At 38.7% G+C, this 25,003-nt stretch overlaps 1 protein-coding gene across 18 annotated transcripts in view; it reads left to right on the top strand.

The window, feature by feature from the left end:
* The window catches only part of GPATCH2L (G-patch domain containing 2 like), a 61,220-nt gene that overhangs the window by 5,925 nt on the left and 30,292 nt on the right, over positions 1 to 25,003 (top strand). For 3 of the 18 annotated variants that reach the window (XR_449347.4, XR_449346.4, XM_028496211.2), the window contains exons 3-8: positions 9,691 to 9,755; positions 14,171 to 14,347; positions 15,915 to 15,994; positions 18,779 to 18,846; positions 19,743 to 19,782; positions 21,876 to 21,902. Coding sequence is in view for 14 of the 18 variants with exons in the window: in XM_028496211.2 (XP_028352012.1) it covers positions 9,691 to 9,755; positions 14,171 to 14,347; positions 15,915 to 15,994; positions 18,779 to 18,846; positions 19,743 to 19,782; positions 21,876 to 21,902 (457 nt within the window). In the remaining 4 variants the exon portion in view is untranslated. Of the gene's footprint in view, positions 1 to 9,690; positions 9,756 to 11,935; positions 12,140 to 12,469; positions 12,565 to 14,170; positions 14,348 to 15,914; positions 15,996 to 18,778; positions 18,847 to 19,742; positions 19,783 to 19,838; positions 19,894 to 21,385; positions 21,467 to 21,816; positions 21,903 to 24,550; positions 24,833 to 25,003 lie in introns of those variants that run through there. The other 15 variants (XM_007129180.4, XM_007129181.4, XM_028496212.2 and 12 more) reach the window with 12 other exon arrangements.

The following is a 25,003-nucleotide window of genomic DNA, read 5'->3' as shown; positions in this document are numbered from 1 at the left end:
AGTCAGGAGCCTTCCTAAGGTGATGTATTAGACGCCGATCTCACAGGAAAGAAAATATTCCCTTCTGTTGGAAGCCAAGTGACAGAGATAGAGTGCTAAACCTTCCCCCTCCTTCTCTAGCCCAAGCTGACCTTCTGCGCCCCTTGGTGCCTCTTGTTTTCTTATTTTTATAGAAAATCAATATCCTTTCTGACACAAACAGTAGCTCAGAAGCAAGAATAAATGGTAGAAAGCTGAGATCTCTGTCCATCACCTCTCACTTTAACTCCCCCAAACTCTTTAATTATGAGGGTGCTTTGCTCCAGGTGTTTGCGACAGTAAAATTGCTAAATGAGGACCATTTTAACCAAAGATTGGGTGATCAATAACACTTTATAGCAGTAGCTTGTTGGATCAATAGCATTCATTATTTCATGGTTAAGGTAAGTAGCCTCCTTTGCAAGTGGAGGTCATTAATCAGGGGTTACTGGAGCTGTGGAAAAGACTCTGTGTGGTAGGTTGAGATGTTCTGTTTTTCTATTCTGTAAATAGGGATGCTGACCAAGAGGATGTTTACCATTGTTGAAGATTGTACCGTTGCATTTGAGAGTATTGGGTAGCTAGCGTAGAGTGCTTCTGTAGATTTATTCAAAGCTCTGCTACTATATCCTTAGGAACAACTGAAAAAAAAAAAACAACTTGGGAGATAGATTTGATACTATTGTATTTGAAGATCTGTCTCTTTAAAGAAATGTTAGGATTATTCTGTGACTCCAGAGGAAGGAACTAGGACTCATAGGTAGAAAGTACAGAGTGTGAAGTGTTGCCTCGGCATAAAATACAACATTCTAAAAACTAGGACTCTATAAAAATGAAGTGAGTTGTTTTACCAGGTGATGAGTTCTTTGTCACTGGAGGGATTCAAGCCTGGGCTTGGTGACCACTTACTGAGTTGTTGTAGAGTTGGAGAGGTTGAACTGAATGACCTCTGAGGTCCCTTGCAACACTAAGATTCTGTAATTCTTTTCAGTCACAACCTCCTTCCCATCACTGTAATTTCATATTTTAAAAAGCATCTGATAAGCAGCCTCAGCTGCCCCTAAAATATTTATGAAGACATAAAACATTGCAAACTCACATCACCAGAGATCAGGACTTACAGCTGGCTTACTGCCAAGATTTTCTCAAACTCCGAGGCTGATAGAACTGTGCTGGAGAGTGCAGTTGGAAGCCCACAGCAGTGCTGAACCTGCCCTGAAGGTCGGTAGTGAGGCCCTGCATTCTTTCTCTATAGTCTGCCCTTGGTTCAGAAAGGCAGTGTCCGGTTCAGTAAGAAAATTGGGCAGCTACAGTTTGAGCCAGAGTGTTGTTCCACCCTTTACTTGCAATCAGTATCTTTCAGTTTTTCTTTGGAGGCTGTAACTCCCAGAATATACTTGGATAGGGAATCGTAGTGTTTTCTGTGTGTGTATTTGTTCTGAGGGATAGGAGGCAGTCATAGCATATTGAGTTCTGGGAAATACAGTCTCCAAGAGTAGTTTACTGTTGGCATGGACAGAGAAGGAAAAAACACTCTTAGTAGTAGTGCATTCTGGGAACTGGAGTATTTTATATACCTTCATTTATTGTAGACTCCTGGAATGGGCCCAAAATCAGGCAGTGAGGGTCAGAAGAAGATCCTGTCTCAGTCCCACATAGCTACATGAGATAAAAGCCTACCAGTGACACTGGGGATTATGCTAGGGGCTCTGCACATCCTCTTGGCCAGTTGTAGATGTGACAAGAGCATGTTACCTGTATCCAAGGAAGTAGAGGATGGAACCAGGGGTAATTTACATACCCCTTTCTGTTGGCAAATACCAAATTCTAGGTAAACCGGTTCTCAACAAGAGGCTTTTGGACAAGTTATGCAGAATAAGGGAAAGGGAACATCATCCTGAATGTTCAGTGGAAGAACACATCTTTGAAAATGACTGCCACTGGAAACCAGAAGAACATTTTAGAAAATCTTCATTAGGAAGCAAGGAGATATAATCACTTTGAAACAGGAGCAGTAAGTCATAAGGACAGAAAGATAGCTGTTTGAAAGCCCAGTAGGATGGGAGGAAAAAGTGTAGGGAAATTTGAAATGTAATTGTAATGTTAAAATGAAGGACAATTCTTTCTGCAGAAAATTGAGTTGATGATGTGGGAAACTTTGGAAGCCCTCCCAAAATGCACAGAGAGGAGATAAAAATGAGAGAGAAGGTGATAGATCTGGAGGACAGGGATAGAGGCCCAGTCGGCAAGTATGTAAATACTCCCAAGGAAGAAACCAAAGCATAGGGATAGAAGAGTGATTTTAAAAATACAACTGAAGGGAAAACATGTTCCTGTGTTGAAAAAATTAAGTATACAGATTAAAAGGGAAAACTAATGAAAAGAGACCTCTACCTAGACATATCCTGGCAATATTTTTGCATTCTGCATTGGTGGTGGGAGGGGAGCAGTTATAAAGAAAAATCTTTAAAGGGATGAAAATAAGGTTGACGTTGATCCCTGCAGAACTAAATGTGAGGGGCTATCGACTTGCCTGTAGAATTTTGATGGCAAAAGTCTCCCACCTGCCCACCGTGAATTTTATATATAGCTAAGATAGATTTCATATGGAAAGGCACTAGAAAGACATTTTCAGATATCAGGTCTCAAAACATATGCTCTTTAAAAATTTGCTCTGAAAAGATATTTCATTTAACTGAGGATGAAACTTAGTTCTAAGAAAAGGTAAGTCTTAAAAGGATGGGTGGACTTCTCTAAGGCACAGCCCATGGCTCAGTAGCAGAGTCCTGACAAAAATCATTATCTCTGCAAAGTATACCTGATTGCAGTGGCCACGCTAATGAACCTGTGAAACTAGAGAGGTTGCTGCCTTCTTTTGTGGTGCCATCTGAATGAAACTGAAAAACAAAACTCCTTCGTTATACATTCTCATAACTTACTATGAGAGTAATTTTGCAGTTGGTGTGAGATATTTCTCTGAAAAACCTGTCCCTCAGTCCTGTTTACTTTCAGAATCAGAAGTCTGATTACATATAGTTACAAGCATACCACCTCAATCCAGAAAAAAGAAGGAAAAAGAATTGAGTGGAAATGTTTTGGGTGATAGGTCTAGGAGTGACCTTTCCGTTTTTTGTAAATTCTAAGACAATTAAAAATTTTTGTTAAGTGTATTATTATTTTAAAAAAAACATTAAAATGAAAGCCCCTTAGTTTTTAGCATGATAAAGTAAGACATTAACTCTATCCTACTTGTTTCTTTTAAAATTAGATGTAAAAGACACCTCTTATTTAATAATCTTAAATGGGTGAGAAACCCGGGTGGTAAAGTTACTGATACCAACTTTTGAATATAGATGATAAACTAATTCTGTACCTCCTTACTGTAATTGTGACAAGTATAAACTACTTTGATTCAGTTCTAAGTTTACAGTCTTCTGTGGTTAGGAGTATGAAAGAATTAGCAAGCTCTCGGGTCAGAGGACAAGCTGTGTTTTCCCCCTCTCAGCTGTGGGATTCAGAGATTTAACTTACAGAAGTTAGAAACTTCTTGTTAGGGCTAGAAAGGAGGGAATTATTTTCAAAAAAGAATTCATAAAGATGCTATATTATCTGTTGCTGCAGAAAAAGTTGCCCTAAAACTTAGTAGCTTTATAAAACATTTATAGCCTTACAGTTCCTGAAGTCAGGAATCTGGGAACAGTTTAGCTATGTGATTCTGGTTCAGAGTCTCTCATACTTTTGCAATCAAACTGTTGGTCGGGGCTGCAGTTGTCTCAAGGCTTGGGTGGGGCTGAGGAGTCCACTTCCAAGCTCACTCACAGGGCTGTTGGCAGATCTCATTTTCTTATTGGCTGCAGGATCGAGAGAGTCTCAGTTCCTTTCCACGTGGGCCTCTACAGGGCTGTTAGCATTCTTAAGATATGGTATTTAGCTTCCCCTAGAGCAAATTGTCTGAGAGAGAGAGGGAGAGAGCGAGCTCTCACTCAAGTACCCAAGATAGAACCGTAGTGTTTTATAACCTAGTCTCAGAAGTGACATACCGTTAGTTACATCTGCCTGTGCTACTGGTTACACAGCCCAACCAGGGTGTGAAATACCAGGAGGCTGGGATCACTGGGAGTCATCTGGGAGTCTGGTTACCACAGGTGGCCACTGGTCTTCTGAAAATTTTTCCTAGCTTAGTGTGGAGCTAAATTCAGGAATAGTATTCTCAAACTACTTATTTCCTCAGAACATACTGAGAGAATGTTTTTACTGTGATTTCAAAGGAAGGGCATTCAGGAACTATAAAGGCAAGCAAGGTATAGATCCCTGAGAATGTATTTTGTTGTATTTTAAGTAAGTATACTGAAGATGAATGTTTATTTTTTAAATTTAAGATATGGCATTAAGGGAGAGAGCTTCTTTCTGAAGTGAGTTTGTAATCCGTTTTCTTGATGTTCAGCACATATGATGCATTTTTAGCTGATGAGCTCCTGAAGGCTGGCCCTATCCAGCAGAAGTACACAGGCTCCTCTCCTCCTCTGAAGTGGTTTCCCTTAACCATGATGTCCCACCCCCTTCATCCCTCCACTTTGTGCATCACTCTAGATGAGGGTTCTCACCTTTTGGGCCAGATAATTCTCTGTTGTGAGGGCTGTCCTGCGCATTGTAAGATGTTTAACAGCAACCCTGTCCTCAACTCACAAGATGCCAATAGAATACCAGTTTCCTCTTCCCCCCTCCAAGTCCTGACAAACAAAAATTTTTCCAGATATTGCCAAATGACCCCGAGGGCTGGGGTGGGGCAGGAAGGTAGGAGAAGGGGGACAAAATTGCCTCCAGTTGAGAACCACTGCCCTAGATGTTTCTGGTATTGAGATTGGGTTTTTGCCTCATTGACTCTGCTTTTACCAACAAGCATGAGTTTCAAATTAGAGCACTCAGTAAGACCAAAACATTGATCTCTTCTATAGAATAAAAATACTGTGATTTAAAAGTGGAGAATTTTTGCTAATTTGAAAACAATACCCTTTAGTTGCTCTGAAAAGGGCAGGCAATTCGTTTTCAGAACTTGTAAAGAAGAGCAGTTCAGATGAAAGCATTTAAAAATTTATATCAAAGTTTACAATGTTTAGCTAACTCTTTGCCCTGGAATTAATTATTTAAATGGACAAGAGGTATCAATTGTGTTTTATTAGGCTTGATTCCTAAGATAATCTACCCCTCTGAAAATGAATGCGATACCCAGTCATCTGGTCTACCCAGAGTGCCCTGAATTACAAAGATGCTCCGGTGAGGTTAGATGGATGCATGTGTGACAAAACAAAAAAAAAAAACAAAATGTTAATTGCAATATCTAGGTGATGGAGTGTGAGTGGTAACTTTCAACTTTTTTGTATGCTTGAAAGTCTTCATAATAAAATGTTGGGAGAGGAAAGCCGCTGAAACTGCTGGTTAGGTTGACTTTCTTTACATTTACGTTATTTCAGTTGGATGTGGTTCAGTTGCTTCTAACAATATTATAATAATTAGATAATACAATTAATTGGTAGTCCACAATCTAGGCTTTAATTTTGTTTGTCTTATTTTAAATGGTGGCTATGCTGCAGAATTGTGGAAACATTTTTTTAGTGAAAACCATATAGAGAAGTGCTATGTGTTATTACTATTTTTACTCACATATGAATATTTTTGAGACGTTTTCTGGCTTCTAAAATGCGGTGACTTTCTCAGTATTATAAGGTTAAATTCTAGGCTTGCCCCACCCCTTATTTGGAGAATTTTCTTCACTGGAAAGCATTCTTCTTTCTATGTTTTCACACTCTTCTCCCATAGTCTAAGTTTTTTATAAAATGCATGCATTTAAATTGTGGTTGACATGCTTCTTTGTTAGTTTTAGTGCTGGTTATAGCAGGGTCTGGTATATAGTAAAACTTAATAAATGCTTACTAAGTGAATGAGTGAAAATATAGGGGAAATAGTGAGGAAATATCCTTCCTCCTCCTTCTCCTGTTAGAGACTTTTTATTGCCCCAATTTAGAATTGAGTATTTTTGAATGACATAAATTATTTGTAGGATTAATACATTTCTACTCAAAAATATTTTAGAAATATTCTATGAAGACTTTTATATGCAAACTATTTATAGATTAGTATCATGTGAGAACAGAGAGTATAGAACAGCTCCCAAGGCAAAGACAGGAGGCATTGATGCCTCTAGGAGTTGCTGTCATTTTAGGAAAAGACAGGATTTCATTACCTACTGTCTTTGTGGGCTTTGTCTTGTTACTTTTTCTGAAGATTAATAAAGACTGAGTTTCTGTCTTCCTGACTAAGTTTCAGAGGACCATGGTGGAATGGACACTAAGGATAGGATCATATTTCTTTTTCCTTATAAAAATGAGGAACAGAGCTTTTTTCCTTGCCTAATAAAAATGCTCATAGCAAAAAAGTTATAAACAAATTAGACGGTTTTGGCATCGGAAAAATGTGTAGTAGCCTGACATCTTTTAACTTTTTGACCTTGTGATCTACAAGGGTACTAAAAGAAAATTGTTTTTACTGAAAGATAGGAGCTTATTTTTAACAGAATATTAAACATTATGTTTAATTAGCTATATTAACATTTTATAGTTGACTAAATCACTGTTAAAATCCTATGAATCTGATTTTTTTTAAAAAAATCATAATCTCTGAGTCAGAAGTGAATGAAAGCCACAGGACTGGATAGCTTTGGCCTGTAAATTGTAAGGGGAAATATTTACTTCTACTTCATAGCTAGCATTACATATTTGCATGCTGTATCGTGGTGTTTATGTGCAAATATGCCGTGAAGTTCCCATTTTTTTCCTCAGAAAATTATGCTAACGGTTTCTTACATATAATTAGATTTCCACAGTGCTAGTTCTTCTGAGGGAATAAGATGCTATCAGATGAAATAGTCATTTCCAGATATTGATGGAATGATGATACTTTTATGTAATAAGTGTTCTTTAAGGCATAAATTATTTTCTCAGTGAAGAAAATATGTATCTCCCTTAAACACAGTCTTAAAATCCTGGTGACATTTCTGTGACATCATTGCCATTACTCTAATTAACTGTTTATAGAAAACTTACAAGTTTAGTCCAATCTGTTTAAAGAACAGTGAGTCTCTTTAAATACTGTTGACAGAAATAGAAAATGTACAGGGACAGGAAGGTTTTAGGTTACCAATACCTTTCTTGATCCAGCAGGTTTCTTTGCGCTTACCCCCTTTATTTAGAATATGAGGAGAGAATGGAATCCATGCAAAAAAGTATCAAAGAAGCACTGTATCTTGTAGTGCTTACAGGTGGCTGGAAATGAATGAGGAGAGGAGTCCATAGACTTTGTAATAAAGCAATGGTTTTAATTTCTTACTTGGAAGTATTCAAATAGAGGAAATATTCAAATAAATATTCAATAGACATTGCAGAGTAGACCTTTTAATACACTTAGAGCAGAGATCAGCAAATTTCCTCTGTAAAAAGCCAGATAGTAAATATTTTGGGGCTTTGTGGGTGATTCGTTCTCTGTTGCAACTCCTCAACTCTGCAGTTGTAGTGTGAAAGAAGCCAGAATTGATAGGTCAATGACTGAGCCTGGCTGTGTTCCAGTAAATCTTTATTTATGGTCACTGAAATTTGAATTTCGTGTCATATCCATATGTCACAAAGTATTCCTCTTTTGAACACCCCCCCCCCCCGTGATTTAAAACTATAAAAGCTATTCTTAGCTCATAGGCTATACAAAAATGGTTGACAGGCGGCTGTTTGCTGACCCCTACATCTCAGTTACTGATATGCTAACCAAGAAAGCATGTAACACAGTGGTGGAGTAGAATGTCTGTCTTATGGCCTGATGTGTTTTTTAAGCCCTCCTTTATATCAAGAGGAACTAAAAAATATATGCTTTACCTTCGAGGCAAGATGAGAGAAATAAAGTAGTTGATATGAGAGACTGTGTATTAAGACTCAATGGAGTTAGAGTTAGACCACTAATATTCTTAGGAATTTGCTAAAAACATAAAAACAACACCATAAAGTTCAGCAGGCACAGTTCCTTGGACTCAGAAGTAGGAAGAATACAGTACCCAGTGAAGATGTCTTCCGGATTTAACTGCAGATCTCTTTGAAGATTCTAAATCCATCAGAATCCAGTGGAATAGTTTTGTGAGACATTTCTTATAATGACATCTGAGAATGTTCCCACTTATAAGGATAGAGGAAAATAAAATGAAAGAACCTTTAAAGAAATCAGGTATGTTTTATTGGCTCTTGCTGAGACAAATTTCTTGGATCTGTTACCCAGAGACAAGCTTAAGTGAGGAAACATTGCTACTTAATTTACCCGGCATTTTTAGGATTTAGTATTGGCAAGATATTTGGAAATGTTGCAAAATACAAAATATTTTCAGATATTTGATCCAGAAATGTAGACTGGGATTTTGCCAAGCCTATTCTTTATGCAGCATGGTGAGAATGCTTCTTCCGTCTTCTAGAGCACGTGAACAAAATTGACTAGCTTAGAAGGAAACATCCCAATCATGGCAATCGCTAATATTGTAAAGAATAGAGAAATTTTTCTTGAACCAGATAAATCAAATTTGATGATTAGGTGGGAGAAATGCAGCATCAGAAGAGGCAGAATCAATTGTTGGAAGTAGCTCAAAATGAAGCTGACTTGGACAGAATTCTATGGGGCAAAAGTTTTATTTCCGTTTATTTTTTTTCCATGCATATAAACAAGATGGGTTGATGGATGGATAGATGTGTGATAAAGGAAATAGAGCACTATGCTAATTGCGGAATTTACGTGGGGGGGTATATGATGGTTTACTCTACAATTTTTAAAAATATTTATTGATTTATTTATTTGGCTGTGCCGCGTCTTAGTTGTGGCACGTGGGATGTTTGTTGCTGAGTGCGTGATCTTTAGTTGGGGCATGTGGGATCTAGTTCCCTGACCAGGGATTGAACCCTGGCCCCCTGCACTGGGAGCGCAGAGTCTTAACTACTGGACCACCAGGGAAGTCCCTAAAAGTTTTATTTCAATGAGTTCAAATGGAGTTTGTTTTTGTATTTTTATTTTTAACCTCCTTTTTTGAAAATGCATTTTGCTGTATCCACTTGCTATCAAGAGAGACATTAATTTTAGAAAATACAACTTTTGTCATACTGATTTTCTTTTTTTTCCTGTTCATGGATTTTTTGTTTGCTGCTTTATAAATGGGAAAACTTGAAAGATGCTGGATGTCTTAAAGTTGCATGGCTTCATTTGAAACCGATAGTAGACAATATTTTAAAATAAAATTGGTTGGTAAATTTGTGTTGTTTGATATACCAAAGCAGGTTGAGATTACTTCTGTGAGCCTTAATAAATAACTTTCTAATGCTAAACTAACAAAGTGACTTGAGATCTTTTAAAAGTACTTTAAAATATAAGTGAAAGTTTTACAGTTCTCCTCTTCTTACATTTCTTTCATTTTCGGGGAAAATAAACTTACCCCTGTGACTTAACTATGAAATTTACATTTCTGATTGGCTAATGAGCTAGAGTGAAATTAGGGAAACTTGGAATCTTTCGATTTGAAAACCAGAAGACATAATGGACAGTGCTTTGTTTTTGACTGGAGCTGATGCATTCTCTTGTGTTTTACTCTTTTTTCAGTGAAACCAGCAGTGTGTGTAGCAGCAGTGACACAGGGCTCTTTACCAACGATGAAGGACGGCAAGGTAATCTTGATTCCAGCTTTGGGACATTGGTTCAGTGTTTCTGGGAAGATTCTAGTGGTTCTAGGAGTGCCTCACAGAGAATATGATGGTTGTCTATGAAAGTGGTTTTCAAACTTTAGGGCATAAAAGCCACGTGGGGGAACTGTTAAAACTGTAAGTTCCTGAGCTCCTGGAAATCAAATTGGTCTAGAGTTGGCCCCTGGAATCTGCATTTTCCGCAAGCACCTGTGGTGATTTTTGTGCAGGTAGTTTAGACTTTGAGAATCATTGATCCAGGGGGTCATAGTGTCAGGATGGAACTTTGGGAAGTTGCTTTTTATTAAAACCAAAAAATAACCATATGTATTACTGGATGTTAAGACATTCTTATTTTCACATATGGAGGATTTATTTTTTTAACCTTATTTATAAGTGGCCATAGTGTTCTAGGTGAATATATTATAGAAATTCTTTCTGAAGTTTAGTAGAGAGCACTGTGAATAAGGCTGGTGTATGTTAATTATCAGTTTTTTATTTTTACTATTTAAGCAGTAATTTGATCCTGTCCTGTACATTTGCTTAGTGCCACAGTAAGTGTGTACTAATAAGAATTTCTTATAGCTCCTTTGGACTGTAGTTTTCTTAATCTAAATAAGGGGTTTGTAGATCTTCTGAAATCCAGTGATTTTTCTCCAAGGGTTAAGTGATTGAAGGACAGAAACACGGCTGCATGTCTAGGTTGATCCAGATAGGCTCCTTAGTAACTGAAGGGATCCTGGGACAGTGAGACTTAGGTTCCAAGTCCTAATTTTGGAGAGAGACGGTGGGGAGGTGTCTCACCCATGCCTCAGAGTTGTGGGCATAGATGGAGTTCTTGAGCTTCCTACTATAATGGAGGCTGTTGTGAGTACATTTCTGTTCCTTTCTGATTCTGAGGGAGCTAGGTGTCATTAGAAGCTGTATGTATATACTCCCCGGTGGGCTCTAGCTAGGGTCTTGATTCTCTTATCTCATACCAGGAAAGTCTGGTTGTCTTTCCATGAACGAACTGGAGCATACTTTCAGAATTACTTTTTCTTTGCTTTTACTACAGTATCCTAACGCATCTCTTAAAGGTTATGATGTGTATACAGAGGTGTAAGAAAGTGTGGACCTATTACAACCAATTAAGTTTTGGGCCTTTGGAAAACCTTCCACTGATAAGGAATCCTTGGTATATTATGGAAGGTTGTAGAATGTTTTATAGCCCCAGCTTTCCTCTTTATCTCTGCCTCAACTTCACACATTTTGGTGATATTTAGATACTTAGAGTTCTCAGCACAAAGCTATGTGACTTCCTGCTTCTATGTCTTTGTTTATGTTGGTCTCTCTGCCTGAAATCTCATCTTCACCTTTCCTTGAATGGCTGGTCATCCTCCAAGACAGTTCTCATTTTGCTCCTCTGGGGCATATTTATGGACTACATCTGTGAGTTTTCTTGCTCTCAATTTCTTGTTGGGTTTGGCCAATAGGAGGCAACAGCAGAAGTATGGAGGGAGGGAGGTGAAAGAGATTGGGTGTATTACTCAAGTTTTTATTATGCTAATACTGCTTAACAGCCCCCAGATTTCAGTGGTTTACTACATTTATTTCTTGCTATGGGGCTGGGGGTTGGCTGTGGGTCAGCTGATCTTGCCTGGGCTCAGCCTGTCTCCAGGCTCAAGTTAGGTTTGTATCTACTCATTGTTTTCTTATTCTGAGACCTAGGCTAAAGGAGCAGTAGCTCAGTGTGGCATGGACTTCTTATGGCGGAGGACATAAATGCCAAGTGACCAAACCAGACCATGCATGAATATTTAAAGCTTTTGCTTGAATCACATCTGCTAGTGTTTTACTACTAAAGCAAATCAGATGACTAAGCCCCATGTCTGTGTCCGTGGAATGAGGAAGTGTGCTCTGCCTCAAGGGGAAGGCTCTGTGGAATCCCAGGGCAAAGGAAAAGGGTGTGGATGTATCATTCTATCATAGTGAGGTAATGAAGAGTTGGAAACAGTAAGGCAGTGTTGGATTAGAGCTGTCCCTGACTCCCTTTCTGTTGGACTGCTGGTTGGTAGGGGTTGTGTTCTTCTGCTGAAGGCTACCTCTCCTCTTTGGGCCCTTCTCCTATAACCACAGTTCTCTCTCTGTGCTCTGGTAACCATTCTTTCCCCTTGCTTCTTCAGGTCTAGGAATGGCAAAGACTCCCTGCTCTGCTGGCTTCGAATGCTTCAACATCCCTTTGGCTTCTCTTAGTACTGTCTATACCTTTGTAAATAATCACTTCACTAAAGTCTCAAATACCCCATTCAAATGTACATGTTTCCTAAAGGGATTCTGACTGATACACTTAGTGTAGGCGTCATCTCCTAGAACCCTTGAGTCTTCTTTCCCTGTAGTTACTGCGTTCTTATCACTTACCATATTACACTGTTGTTTATAGATGCATGTCTTTTCCATTGAAGCTTTTCAAAAGCAGGAGTTTTTTTTTATTTGCTACCGCAATAAGTAACACACTGCCTGGCATATAGTAAGCTCTTAATAAATAATTATTGGGGAACCCAGATAAGGGGAAAATTCCCCTTTTTCTCCCTCAAGCAGAAGTGTACATAGAACCTCAAATTATAAAACAACGAAACTTATTTTGGTTAAAGCAAGATCCTAGAGGAGCAGGAGGTCTGGAGCCTGATCCACTCAGCCTCTTCCTTATTCTCTGGCAGCACTCTTTTGAGGAGCTCCTGCATCAGGCATCCTAGTGAACCCAGGTTGAAGACTTCTGGTCTAGATGAGATCTCACAAGGTTCCTTCCAGTTCAGTGAGTCCCTTTCTGTATTATCAAAAATCTTGAGTGAATGCTTGAGAACCAAAAAAAAGAAAATTTCCATATAGTCTGACATTTGTCATCAGAGAATATGATTTAGCTAAATAATACTATTTTAATAAATGGCCTGAGGAATGCTTATGAATAGGAAGGAATTAATGTATTGACTTGCAGTGAAACTAATCATTGTTAATTCTGATGTCTATCTTTATTCATCCTTGTACCTGGTTTGGTGAGATGCTTTTAGAGTAGTGGTTCTCAAAGTATGGTCTGCAGACCAGTTTAGCATCACTAGGGAACTTGTTAGAAATGAACATTTTTGGTCCTGTGTAGGCCAGAATCAGAAACTCTGGGGGTAGGGCCCAACAGTCTGTGTTCCAGCGACCCTTCCCAGTCCTTCTGATGCACACTAAAGGTTGAGAACCACTGTTTTAGAGAAACAGCCTGTTGATGGTGTGTTTTTTTAAGGGAACACTTGGAGCAACTTCTTTAGTGGCTTCTTTCCCCTTTTAGAGATCTCTGCAGTGATTTAAGAGTTATTCTCCTGGGTGTTAGTGGTCCATGAAACTGATACTTCATGAGATTAGCATGGCCTGAGCAGCTTCCTTGAGATCCAGTACCCATTAGAAAATGAATACAATATGAACTCTTTAGATGTTCTAGTAATCATTTCCTTCATCCTTGCTGTTTTGAAAGGGGTGTGGGGTAGCAGACATAAAGTTACCCATCTTACTCTTTGTGGGCAGGAATAAGCTCTTTGGGAAATTGAGATGCTATCTTTGTAGCCAGTAGAAAGAAGTTTGAACCAAGAGTCTGGGCTATATGGGTCTAGTCTTGACTTTGTCAGTAATCAAAAGTATGGCCTTGGGCAAATAGTATAACTTCTTGACAAGCCTTGGGGGCTTATATTGTCTTTTGGTTAGTTTTTTCCTGGTAGCTTGGATTGCTACTGTCAAGATGATTTTGTGTTCCATTAATGAGGCATCAAGGAAGAAACAACGTATGGATATACATTCTTTATTCACCTATTATGAGAAATACAAATATAGCAAGAAATTCTTCAGGAATAGCTAGTTTTGAATTGAGAAACATTTGTGGGCTTTGAACCTCCAAGTTCATTTTTACCACTTAGAATGGTACACGGGAGACAGTTTATTTTTGTGTTAAAGGCTTTGGAGTTAGTCAGGCTTTGGGTTGAAACCATGGCTTCATCATTTACTAACTTGACCTTGACTTCTCTGGGCTTTAGTTGCCTAATTGATAAGTTGGAGTTAGTGTAAGGTTTGGAAGAGATAACAAATCTACAGATTTTTAGCATAGATTCTGGTAGGTGGTAAGGGCTTAGTAAATGGTAGCTTTATTAGTTTTTACTATCATAAGCAGTCCAGTGTAGCACAGTATGACATTTATGTGGAACTAGTTTGATGTCCCAGTTTTCATCAAAATATGGATCAAGAAGAAGTATCAAAACAATTTTTTTGTATTTTGGCTTTATTTTAAAAGTATGATCAAACCTATAGCACTGAGAAGTCATCTTCCTATTTGGTTTTTCATAGAGCATGTTAAAATTCCAGCTTATGATAGGATCTCTTTACTTTAGGGGATGACGAGCAGAGTGATTGGTTCTATGAAGGAGAATGTGTCCCAGGATTCACTGTCCCTAATCTTCTGCCCAAGTGGGCTCCTGACCATTGCTCTGAAGTAGAGAGAATGGATTCTGGACTGGATAAACTTTCAGATTCCACATTCCTTTTACCTTCTCGGCCAGCTCAGAGAGGTGAGTTCTGAGGAGACCAAAATATACTTCACACTTATATGATTCTTTCTGGGGAGAGTCTTCCCATGGCAAGCATACTCATGCCTGTAAGCATGCATTACCTATGAATTTTAGAACTAGTCCAGGGATTTTTCTAGAAGATTCAAGGGTGAGTCTCAAAGCTTGAGGTTCTCTCCATTCTTACCTAAATCAATCCATGGCGACTCTTGGAATATATATTAGCAGGGCGTTCCTTCAGCTTGCTATTGCCATTTGTGCCAGATTTAAGAAGCCTAGCAGCGTGTCACTGCTGCTTATCTTGCTGTGAAACTGATGGGCTACTGAGTGCTCAGTGGAAGCCTGAAGTAGTGGATCTTGGAAGAGAACAGATTTCAGTAACAACACTCACGTACGAGGTATAATGACGTTTTAAAAATGGATGATTTTAAAATATTTTTAAAAATATTTTATTTTAATAATTCTATTATTGTGGACTGTAACACAAATACGTATCCTTTCCCTTTGCTTTCCATCAATTATGATGTAGCAAAGTGAAATGGAAAGAGCCTAGGACAGGGAAGGAAATGTAGTAATACTCTGTGGCAATACTGTCTGGTACTGTCTCCCTAGCTCTGTGACTGTGGCAGAGTCACTTCATTTCCTAGGGACATCAGGGTCATCACTTAGGATATCGTGACATTGAACAAAACTGTTTCAGAGGTTTCCTTTAGCTCTATAAATTTATGATGTGAGGATTCCCAATAATCAGTAATTAACGAGTTAGTCAGTTACCAAGTGTATGTTGAGCATCTGTTGGTGATCAGAATTACAATAGAGCTGTAAACTCCTATTCTCTAGCATTTCGTTGTGATAAATTTGGGTGATTAAAAGTCCTTCTCAGAGCAGTTGGTTCTTGGTAATGATGCTTGGCTGAGGCACGTTGTTTGCTGCCTTAAAACTTTCATAAACATTTCAGTGACCATTTCTAAAAGTTCTTTATGGACCACTTAAAGTATATACAAATAAGCAAGAATAGGAAGAAGAAACTTTAAATGGCCTATAATCCCACACCCAGAGTCATTGATAACATTTTGGTGTGGATTCTTCCAGTTGTCTCTTCTATGTGTAGAACATATACAACAATTAGAAACATGGGATTATACTATACATGCTATTTTTACCTATTTCATGAATTAGAATTTTTTAGATAATAGCTAACATTTAATTTGCAATTAGAAATTGTTGATAATACCTTATATTTGTGTAGTGTTTTCAGTTTATAAAGTACCTTCCATATGCTATTTCATTGAGTCTTCAAAACAGTCCTGTAAAAGAGGACTGAGCCAGTGATTATTCTTTTTTTATAGATGAGGATGCCTAGGTCAGAGGTAAATGACATGCCTAAGATCATACTACTGGTGACAAAGACATGGGAATAGTAAATCATTGGCAAATAGCCTAGTGATACTAGTTTAAGGGTCAATTTAGTAAGATCTTGGGGAGGAAGGCTTTTGGTGTACTAGAAGCATATCATTGCTAATGAATCTTCTGCATTCAGTTACTGAGGTCTTTCTTCTTTTTTATTTAGGGTACCATGCTCGCTTTAATCGTCTGCCTGGAGCTGCAGCTCGATGCCTCAGAAAGGGGCGAAGAAGGCTTGTTGGGAAGGTGATAGCTGTCATTGTTTTCTAGGCTCACTGGGAAGATAATATTCCCTATGAGATTTGCGTACACCGTTGATAATCAAAGGTGCTTCAGAACTCCCTGGGGTTAATTAAGCCAGGTGTATTTTGCAAGTTCACAAGAGTGAACATTATATAGGGTATGAATGGATACACACATAAAAGATGAAGCCTGATTCATACAGAAGTTCTGACAAAGCGAACACTGTCATGGCAGTGTCTGCTGTCTGTAAACCTACAGGCCTGATCTCTGTCTCTTCTACTCTTTTGATGAATCTTATATTATTACTATATAAGTTGAAATACTCTTGGCTTCTTTATGACTCCTCTTGAATTCATGAATGCTTCTTTTGTTCTCACTTTGGTCTTTTATTCTAGAATTCATTAAAAAAGAAAAACACTGGGGAAAAAAAACCTGTTACCAAATTTCAAAAGCCCCTCCTTGGCCATGAGGGAGGGATATCTACCATTTACTCAGTTCTGCCTTTTCCAGGGACTGTGCTAGGCGCTCAGTTCACTTAATCCTCCCAAAAATCTTGTAAAAAAGGTAATATTCTCTTTAGAGGATGAGGAAAATGGGTTCCAAGATGTTAAGGAATGTCTGATGTTACCCAGATAGAAGTGGCAAAATATAGAAAATTGAACCCAGGTCTACTTCTTTTTTATCTTTTTCAATTTAAATTTAATTAATTATTTTATTTATTTTTTACTCTGGCTTTGAGATTGAAAATAGGTTAAGGCTGGGGTTCATACCCCGTCAGAGAGGATTGTGGTGGACAAAGAATAAGGACAGGAGAGGCATTTTAGAGCATTAACGTGTTTGTTCACTCAGTAAGCATCTAGAGTGCCTATTGTGTGTCAGGCTCTATGCCCAGCCAGGTATGTAGTGGTCAGAGCCACAGTCGGCCTGCCCTCAGGGAGCTACTGTTTCATAGATTAATCAGGGAACTGTTTTCTGCAGAAGAAATGAGGCTGTTTATTTTCAGATGAATTCATATTCTTTTTATCTTTAAATTCAACTTCAAATCTCTAATTAGAAAGACATTTGCTTATTGGAAGAATGATACCTCTTCTTTTGGATTACTCATTTTATAGGCAATAAAATGCTGCATTTGCTATTCTGAGAGCTTATTCTTATCAGGACAGCTAGCAGCAGGGTAGGAATACATGAGGGAGGCAGGAGGTTGGGAGTGGGGAGCAGAGCGCTGGTTTGACGTTTTCTCTTTATTGGTTAGGCTTGACAGATGATGTTCTCCCTACCACCTACCTTACTTTGTTTCAGCTCCTATAAAATAGGAGCCTTCCACTTCCATGGAAGTAAATCATTTCATCCTGGAGGCTCCCTTTAGCTTGCATGGAAGGAAAGTAGGGCCTATTGGATGTGTCTTTAATGATTTCAAATGAATAGGATAATATTTACTCGTTTAATTCATCTTCATCACCTTAAAGGGATATTTGTCATTTCTACCAGAGGTCACTGTTCTGCCCCCCTTCTTCTCCCTCCCCCATCTCTCTTCTCTTTTTCTAAATTGTTATCATAAATAATGAGTTTCATTCACAGCTCCCTGCCAGCAAGCTGCTAATTACGCAAAGTACTGCTTGTAATTTACACAGTAATAAACTGTAAATTTAAACGTTACGGCACTTTAAGTTAATAATTTTTCTGCTGTAACAAATAGCTCATTTTTCACCCATCTTTTCCCTTGGCCCCATTACCATGGCTGTGTCTGTGACCAGGAGGCATAGGTGTAAGGAGTGAAGAATATGAAGAATACAGTATGTGAAGCCCTTTCATTTAGCTCCAATCCCACCTGAAATCTGACCTCAAATTAATTTTTCTAGAGCCAGTTCTGCTAAAATGTGTACCCTAATATTTAGGCTAATCCACATACATAGACGAATGCAGATAATAATGTTTGCTCAGAAACAAATGTGTTTGAGTACCAGGCTTGACATTTTTGACATTCATGTCTATGACTTACACTCTCTCATCTTATCACTTCCTCGTATGCGCGTAACTCTTGCTCATGTACTGTTGGTACGCATCCCAAGGTTCTGTGATAGATGTACACTGTAAGTGTACTCACGTTAAATGAAGGGTGAGTGCCTTCTGCCATTTTCCATTTTTTTGGATATGATTAGTTTCTAAATTGCTTGTGGTGTTATGGATATGATTTCATATTACAGTCTTGAGAACCGGAAATTTAAGAAGCAATTTATACAGACTTCTATTTTTACTTTAGGACATGTTTAACAGGCAAAATACAGGGTGACGATTTTTGTAAGTTACAAAAGTCCTTTGACATGTATACATTTAGTTAGTAGATACTTAGGTGTTACCAGTGAGGACTCAGTAAATATCTCATTATGAAGGCTCTTGAGGCTAAAATCATATGACTCTAGGGATATTGGTGTGCTGGCCGGTTAAAAATTGGCTGCTGTTGGATTTTTAAAAAGTGTTTCTATTTTGATACGCTTTAATAACTCCAGGAGGTATTACTCACTATATTAAAATACTGTATATAGTAAAAAAAAAAAATGTTTATAATGACTTCTTTTTGATCACTAGAGAAAAATAAGTTTAGAATAACATGCAATACTTTAACAGTAGAGTCCCACAAATAGACGCTGTTGGATTTTAAGATTGACATCTGACTTGTGCTTTGGGGTTGCTGGTGTAATTATGGGAAAGCATGAGCTTGATGATGGATCATACTTACATATTTGTTTCTGTGGTTAGATGACACTGTTATCTTCTTTGCCTTTTCAGGAGTCCAGCATGAGTAATTTGGGTACTGAGAGGATAGGCCACCTCATGAGTGACCCTCGGCAGAAAGAGTAAGTACTTATGTCTTTACTGCCTGTCTTAGCCTTTTCCTTGAAGGAGGTAGCAGGGGAACGTTTTATGAAGGAACCTGAAAATTCGATTGTAGAGCTGAAAAAGAAGGTTTTAAAGATGGGTGCTTTATAACAGTTAAAATGGCTAACACCCTAAACTCACGAGAGTGATTTTTTTTTCCTTTCTAGACTAGTTTTTATTTCTTTGCTATTTATATCTATAGGTGCTGCATTATAAAAGTAGCCTCCAATAAGGGCATTATATTTTAAATTCATTTTTCTGTCTCTTAAAAATTTTTTTGTTCAAAATGGGTGATTGCCTCTGTATTCTCCTATATGGTCTTCCCATTTTTAGACCTCTAGACAGAGAGATATCTTTTTGTTCTAACTACTGTGAAGAGTGCCACTGGAAAGCCTATGTGTAGCTATAGGAAAATCATTCCACCCTTTCTTGTGACAGCCTTGTCCCCTAACATGATTGGCTCTTTGGTGTCTCCACTACATGTCATGGTCAGTATCTAGTTATACTCCTATACCCATCCAGCCTGGTTGAAGTTTTAATCTATGAAGTAGGTAAGATGTGGTTTATGCCCTTGTTGAATTGGGGATCCTGTTCTCATTGCACAGCTGAGAGTGCATTGGTGTCACACCACCATCTTGAGTTTTTTAAAGAGTGTCTAGTCTTCTGCATTCCATTGAAAGGCTTTTTACTTTGAAGAGTTATTTTTTGCAAAAACGTTCATACACATTTAACATCTCTCTCCTTTTCTCCTCCAACTCCATTTTTTCTCATTTCTTTGTCTTCATTAACCCAACATCGTTTTGTCGTCTCTCTAATAATGTTCCTACCACTTCTTTTATTGTTTTCTTTCCTCTTATTCTCTCCCTCTCTTTAGTTTCTGGTTACCATCAGCTGGGAAAAGAGAACGAAATCAGGTGAGATTGCTTTTCTTTGTCATCTTTATTTTATCATTTGATTTCCTTTTCTTTAGAAAGAATAAAGCGTTGGCTTCTGATTTTCCTCACATTTCTGCTTGTGCACATGAGGTAAGGTTCTTGTTCCTTATGTTATTCTGATTTTCTTGGAGGACTGTTTTCCAAGAATATCTAGTATTCACTGATAAGAACTGTAGCTAATTCCCCTTTTTAGTTTCAACTTGTGACCTTCAGTTTATTACTTATAACACATATTTCATAGGAATGCAGTTGTCATTCTGGTTTTGAACTTTGCAGTAAGAAATCAGAATGCATCAGCATCCTGTGCTGAGAAGTACAATGTTGAATCCTAAACATATGAAGCAGAGGAAGGTAGAGCTACTTTGGGTAAAGTGGAGTCGAGGCCTAGAGCCTCTTACCCTTTTACCCTAGCTACCCCTGAGGGGGCCCTTGGCATATCTAATCCTTTATAGGGGTCATAATGTTAAAATTACTGACAGTGATTCTCAATATGTTCCTTTAACGTTTGAGGCTTTTGAGTTTTTCTGGGAGAGAGGTTGCTTTATCCTGATGATTAGTTGTAAAATAGATGAAGACTGATAGGTAAAAATTCTCAGGCTTTCTATCGCTCCATCGTTTTTTTTGTTCTGTTTTGTTTTGTTTGACTGCTTATTAGCTTGTTAAGTTGATAAACATTTTAGACTTGGAACTTTCATCTTGAAGTTACTGTTTCAAAATGAACTAGAACAGTGGTACACCTAACTGGTGTGTATTTATTATATGATTTTAGATGGCTTGTGGATACAGAATTTTTACTTTAAGTTCCAATAATTTACTTTAGAAACGTGATCATTCTATCAGACTTGTTATTTCATAGAAATATAGTAAGGGCAAGGGTGAGTAAAAATAATTGATATGAAGAAAAATATTAAATAAGTAGTAGAGCAGGTGGTGGGCAGATAAAGAGAAAGTCATTAAGGTGGGATGTGAGAGACTGCAGTTTGGGGAACGCTAAGCTAGGGTGTCAATTGTGTTTGCATCAGAGGATCTAAAGGCAAAGAGACCTGTGATGATCACCTAGTCCAGATCTGTTATTTACAAATGAGATGTGTTATTTACAAATGAGGTTTAAGCTATTTGCCCAAAGTCATACAACATTGGGACTGGAACCTCTATGACAGAACAGTTGCTTAGTTTGTATACTTTTTAAGTCCTTTTGAAATTACCATTCAGTGTTCTTCTAGTATTGATATATATTTACTTCTCAAATTTTGGGGAAGGAGTACTTATTGTGGAAAAAATCCAAAGAAAGGTAGCCAACATAAAGTGAGGTACTTTTATTATAGTGTCCGAGTTGATCCTTACAGCCCCCTTTTGAGGTGAATAGGTGTTTTACAGATGAGAAACTGAAATTACTTGTTAAACCAAAAGTAATATTTTATGTAGCCCTCACAATAATCCCATAAAATAGGTAAGACAGATAGTGATACATCTCTTTTACAGATGAGGATAGTAAAGGTCAAAGAGATTTTGTGGTTTTTAATATATGGCAACTCAGTTGTAGGCTGGAACTAAACGTTGGGTATTCTAATTCTTAATCTAGTTCTGTTTCCACTACACTGCTGCTGGTATGTGCTAACCAGTTATTCACTGGAAACATCTGCCAGGATAAGGAAATGAAAAGGTAATTTCATGCTAGTATTCTTGGGAACAAGGGCTGATAATCAGTAGGCATAAGTTCCCTTTATGTCCGTTAGAAAGTACTATCTTTTGCCATTTAAGTAATTGTGTATCAGAAGCTTTTGAAAAATTGTTGCTTACCAAGGAATAGTCTGTTTTTTGAGGCGTGCTAGATCAGTTATGCTACATTCCTGGGTACACTGTTGAATATGCACAACTTTATTGAATGGTGTCTGTGTTATGGCAAGAGAGTTGAACAGTCAAAGGGCAAAAGTAAGCAAGTAGCAGGTAGCCCTTTAGGATCAGGTCTGTTTCATGTAAGCCATACTGAAATAATCTCCTTTATTCCTGCAGTTTAATCCTCTTTCTCCCCTTTACCCCCTGGATGTTCTTGCTGATGCTTCTCACCGAAGATGTTCACCAGCACACTGCTCTGCCAGGTAATTGTCTTCGAGTGACTTTTTTTCTAGATGATACTATTTCCTTTTTATAACACTTTGCAGATTAAAGTATGTTAGTGTATACTATCCAATTTGATGTTTTCAACAACCTTTTGAGGTCAGTAGTTATTTTATAGGTGCAGAAACTGAGGCAGAGTGTTGAAGTTCTTTCCTTTGGTCACATGGCTAGGATGTGATTTAAATCTCAACTTTGACCTAAGTTCTGGCTCCTATTCCGTGTTTCTTCTGCTAGAAGCCCCATCCTCAAAGAACATTATTAATGGTCCTTGCCGTGACCTGCAAAACCCTGCATGATCTGACTCCTGCCTTCATGTCCAGCCTCCTTTCATAGACTTTGTCCTCCTCACTGGGGAAGAGATCCAGCTGCGCCAGGGAGCTCCATTTTGTTCTTCAAAAATTGCAGCCCTTTCCTGCCGCTGAACCTTCACACGTGTTCCCTTTGCCTGGGCTGCCATCTTAGAGCTCTTCCCGTGATTGGCTCCTTCTCATCTCAGCTCAGGCCACCTCCTCAGGGACCTCTCAGACCACCCTGTCTAAAAGGGCCACCTTTGCCACTCGCCATTCATTATCTCTTTCCTTTAGAGCTTTAGTCACAGTCTGAAATGACTTTGTTTATTGTTTTTTTTTTTCTTCCTACTTTCCCCCCGGTTTCTCATTAGAATATAAGCTTCTAGGTTCTGGGACCTTGTCTTGTTCCCTGATATGTCCCCAGTACCTAACACAGTGTTTGGCACTTACTGGGCATTCAGTATATATTTGTCAGAAAGAATCCTGCACCTGCATAGCAGAATGAAACCAGTGCCTCTGAATATAAATTCTCTTAAGTTGGGTGACATGCAAAGTAAATATGGTTTCAGTGATGGCATGCCCTAGCAGGTTTTTGTGCACAAGGAGCAACTAATAGGCTGAACCATAGAACTTTTATTCCTTCTAGTGGCACAAAGAATTTTTTTCCACGGTTCTGATGATTTTTTTTTCTGTTTTTCTTCCTAACACATTCTTAAGTGGATATGTTCGTAGATTTGGGGTGCAGGCTGCACAAAGAAATTATTCTTTCATGGATACAGTTAGAACTTTTGCTTTGGGCTCTAATAAGCACAAAGAAATTATTCTTTCATGGATACAGTTAGAACTTTTGCTGTGGGCTCTAATAATAAGCTCTGCACTATAACCTACTGCCTAGCCTTCTACTGGAAAAGTAGTATTTCAATAGGGAAAGTCATTTGAAAAGAGAGACTGTCACACATGGTGTTAACTAAGAACTTGGAAGATTAGGGGATATTAATAAACTACTGTAAGGCCTTTTCTTTAGTTGCATGCTGTTTAGTCATCATTCATTCGTCATTTGCTGACTCCCTACTGTGTGCCAGGCACTTTGTTTAGGTACTGCCCCTAAGGAGCTTATATCCTCATGGGAAGGTCAGGTGTGGAAATGGAGAACTACAATTTGTAGTGACAAGTGCCTAAAGGTGTGCACCAGAGTGATAGCAGCACAGAGGAGCGGCTCCTCACTCAGGCTCAGGGAGCTTTTCTTAGAGGTGGTGGTGCTCAGGCTGTCTCGGAAGACGAGATTTCAACCCATACCAAAGCAGTCCTCCGGCTGTTTGTCGTTTTTTTTTTAACATCTTTATTGGAGTATAATTGCTTTACAATGGTGTGTTAGTTTCTGCTTTATAACAAAGTGCATCAGTTATACATATACATATGTTCCCATATCTCCTCCCTCTTGCATCTCCCTCCCTCCCACCCTCCCTATCCCACCCCTCTAGGTGGTCACAAAGCACCGAGCTGATCTCCCTGTGCTATGCGGCTGTTTCCCACTAGCTATCTCTTTTACATTTGGTAGTGTATATATGTCACTGCTACTCTCTCACTTGGTCCCAGTTTCCCCTCCCCCGACCCTGTGTCCTCAAGTCCATTCTCTACGTCTGCATCTTTATTCCTGTCCTGCCCCTAGGTTCATCAGAACCATATTTTTTTAGATTCCATATATATGTGTTAGCATATGGTATTTGTTTTTCTCCTTCTGACTTACTTCACTCTGTATGACAGACCCTAGGTCCACCCACCTCACTACAAATAACTCAATTTCATTTCTTTTTATGGCTGAGTAATATTCCATTGTATATATGTGCCACATCTTCTTTATCCATTCATCTGTCGATGGACACTTAGGTTGCTTCCATGTCCTGGCTATTGTAAATAGTGCTGCAGTGAACATTGTGTTACAAGCCTGTTTTGTTTGTTTGTTTTATAAATTTTTAAAGTTTGTTTATTTTTATTTTTGTCTGCATTGGGTCTTCGTTGCTGCACGCAGGCTTTCTCTAGTTGCGGCTAGTGGGGGCTACTCTTCATTGTGGTGCACGGGCTTCTCATTGCTGTGGCTTCTCTTGTTGCGGAGCACGGGCTCTAGGCACATGGGCTCAGTAGTTGTGGCTCGCAGGCTTAGTTGCTCCACGGCACGTGGGATCTTCCGGGACCAAGGCTCGAACCTGTGTCCTCTGCATTGGCAGGTGGATTTTTAACCACTGCGCCACCAGGGAAGCCCCATCTTTTTGAATTATGGTTTTCTCAGGGTATATGCCGAGTAGTGGGATTGCTGGGTCATACGGTAATTCTGTTTTTAGTTTTTTAAGGAACGTCCATGGTGTTCTCCATCGTGGCTGTATCGATTTACATTCCCACCAACACAGCTGTTTGTCTTAATACCAAATAAGGTAATGGCTGTGTGTGCTCTTTGGAAGGACTGTATAAGTAACACCGTGTCATGTCAGATGCTGAAAGTGTATTATTTGCCCTTCTCCCTTTACCTTTGCTGCCTAGAACTGTGCTGTGTTGAGATTGGTATCCATGCTTTTATCAGGTTTCCTGTTGCCTTTTTTTTTAAAAAATAAATTTATTTATTTTTATTTATTTTATTTTTGGCTGCATTGGGTCTTCGTTGTTGTGTGGAGGCTTTCTCTAGTTGTGACGAGCGGGGATTGCTCAGCAGCTGTGGCACACGGGCCTAGCTGCTCCGCAGCATGTGGGATCCTCCTGGGCCAGAGCTCGAACCTGTGTCCCCCACATTGGCAGGCGGA

This window comes from Physeter macrocephalus, chromosome 11 (genome assembly GCF_002837175.3).
Source record: "Physeter macrocephalus isolate SW-GA chromosome 11, ASM283717v5, whole genome shotgun sequence".
NCBI classification, from domain to species: Eukaryota; Metazoa; Chordata; class Mammalia; order Artiodactyla; family Physeteridae; genus Physeter; species Physeter macrocephalus.
Note: the sequence above shows the minus strand (reverse complement) of the source record. Positions and strands in the feature narration are given on the sequence as shown.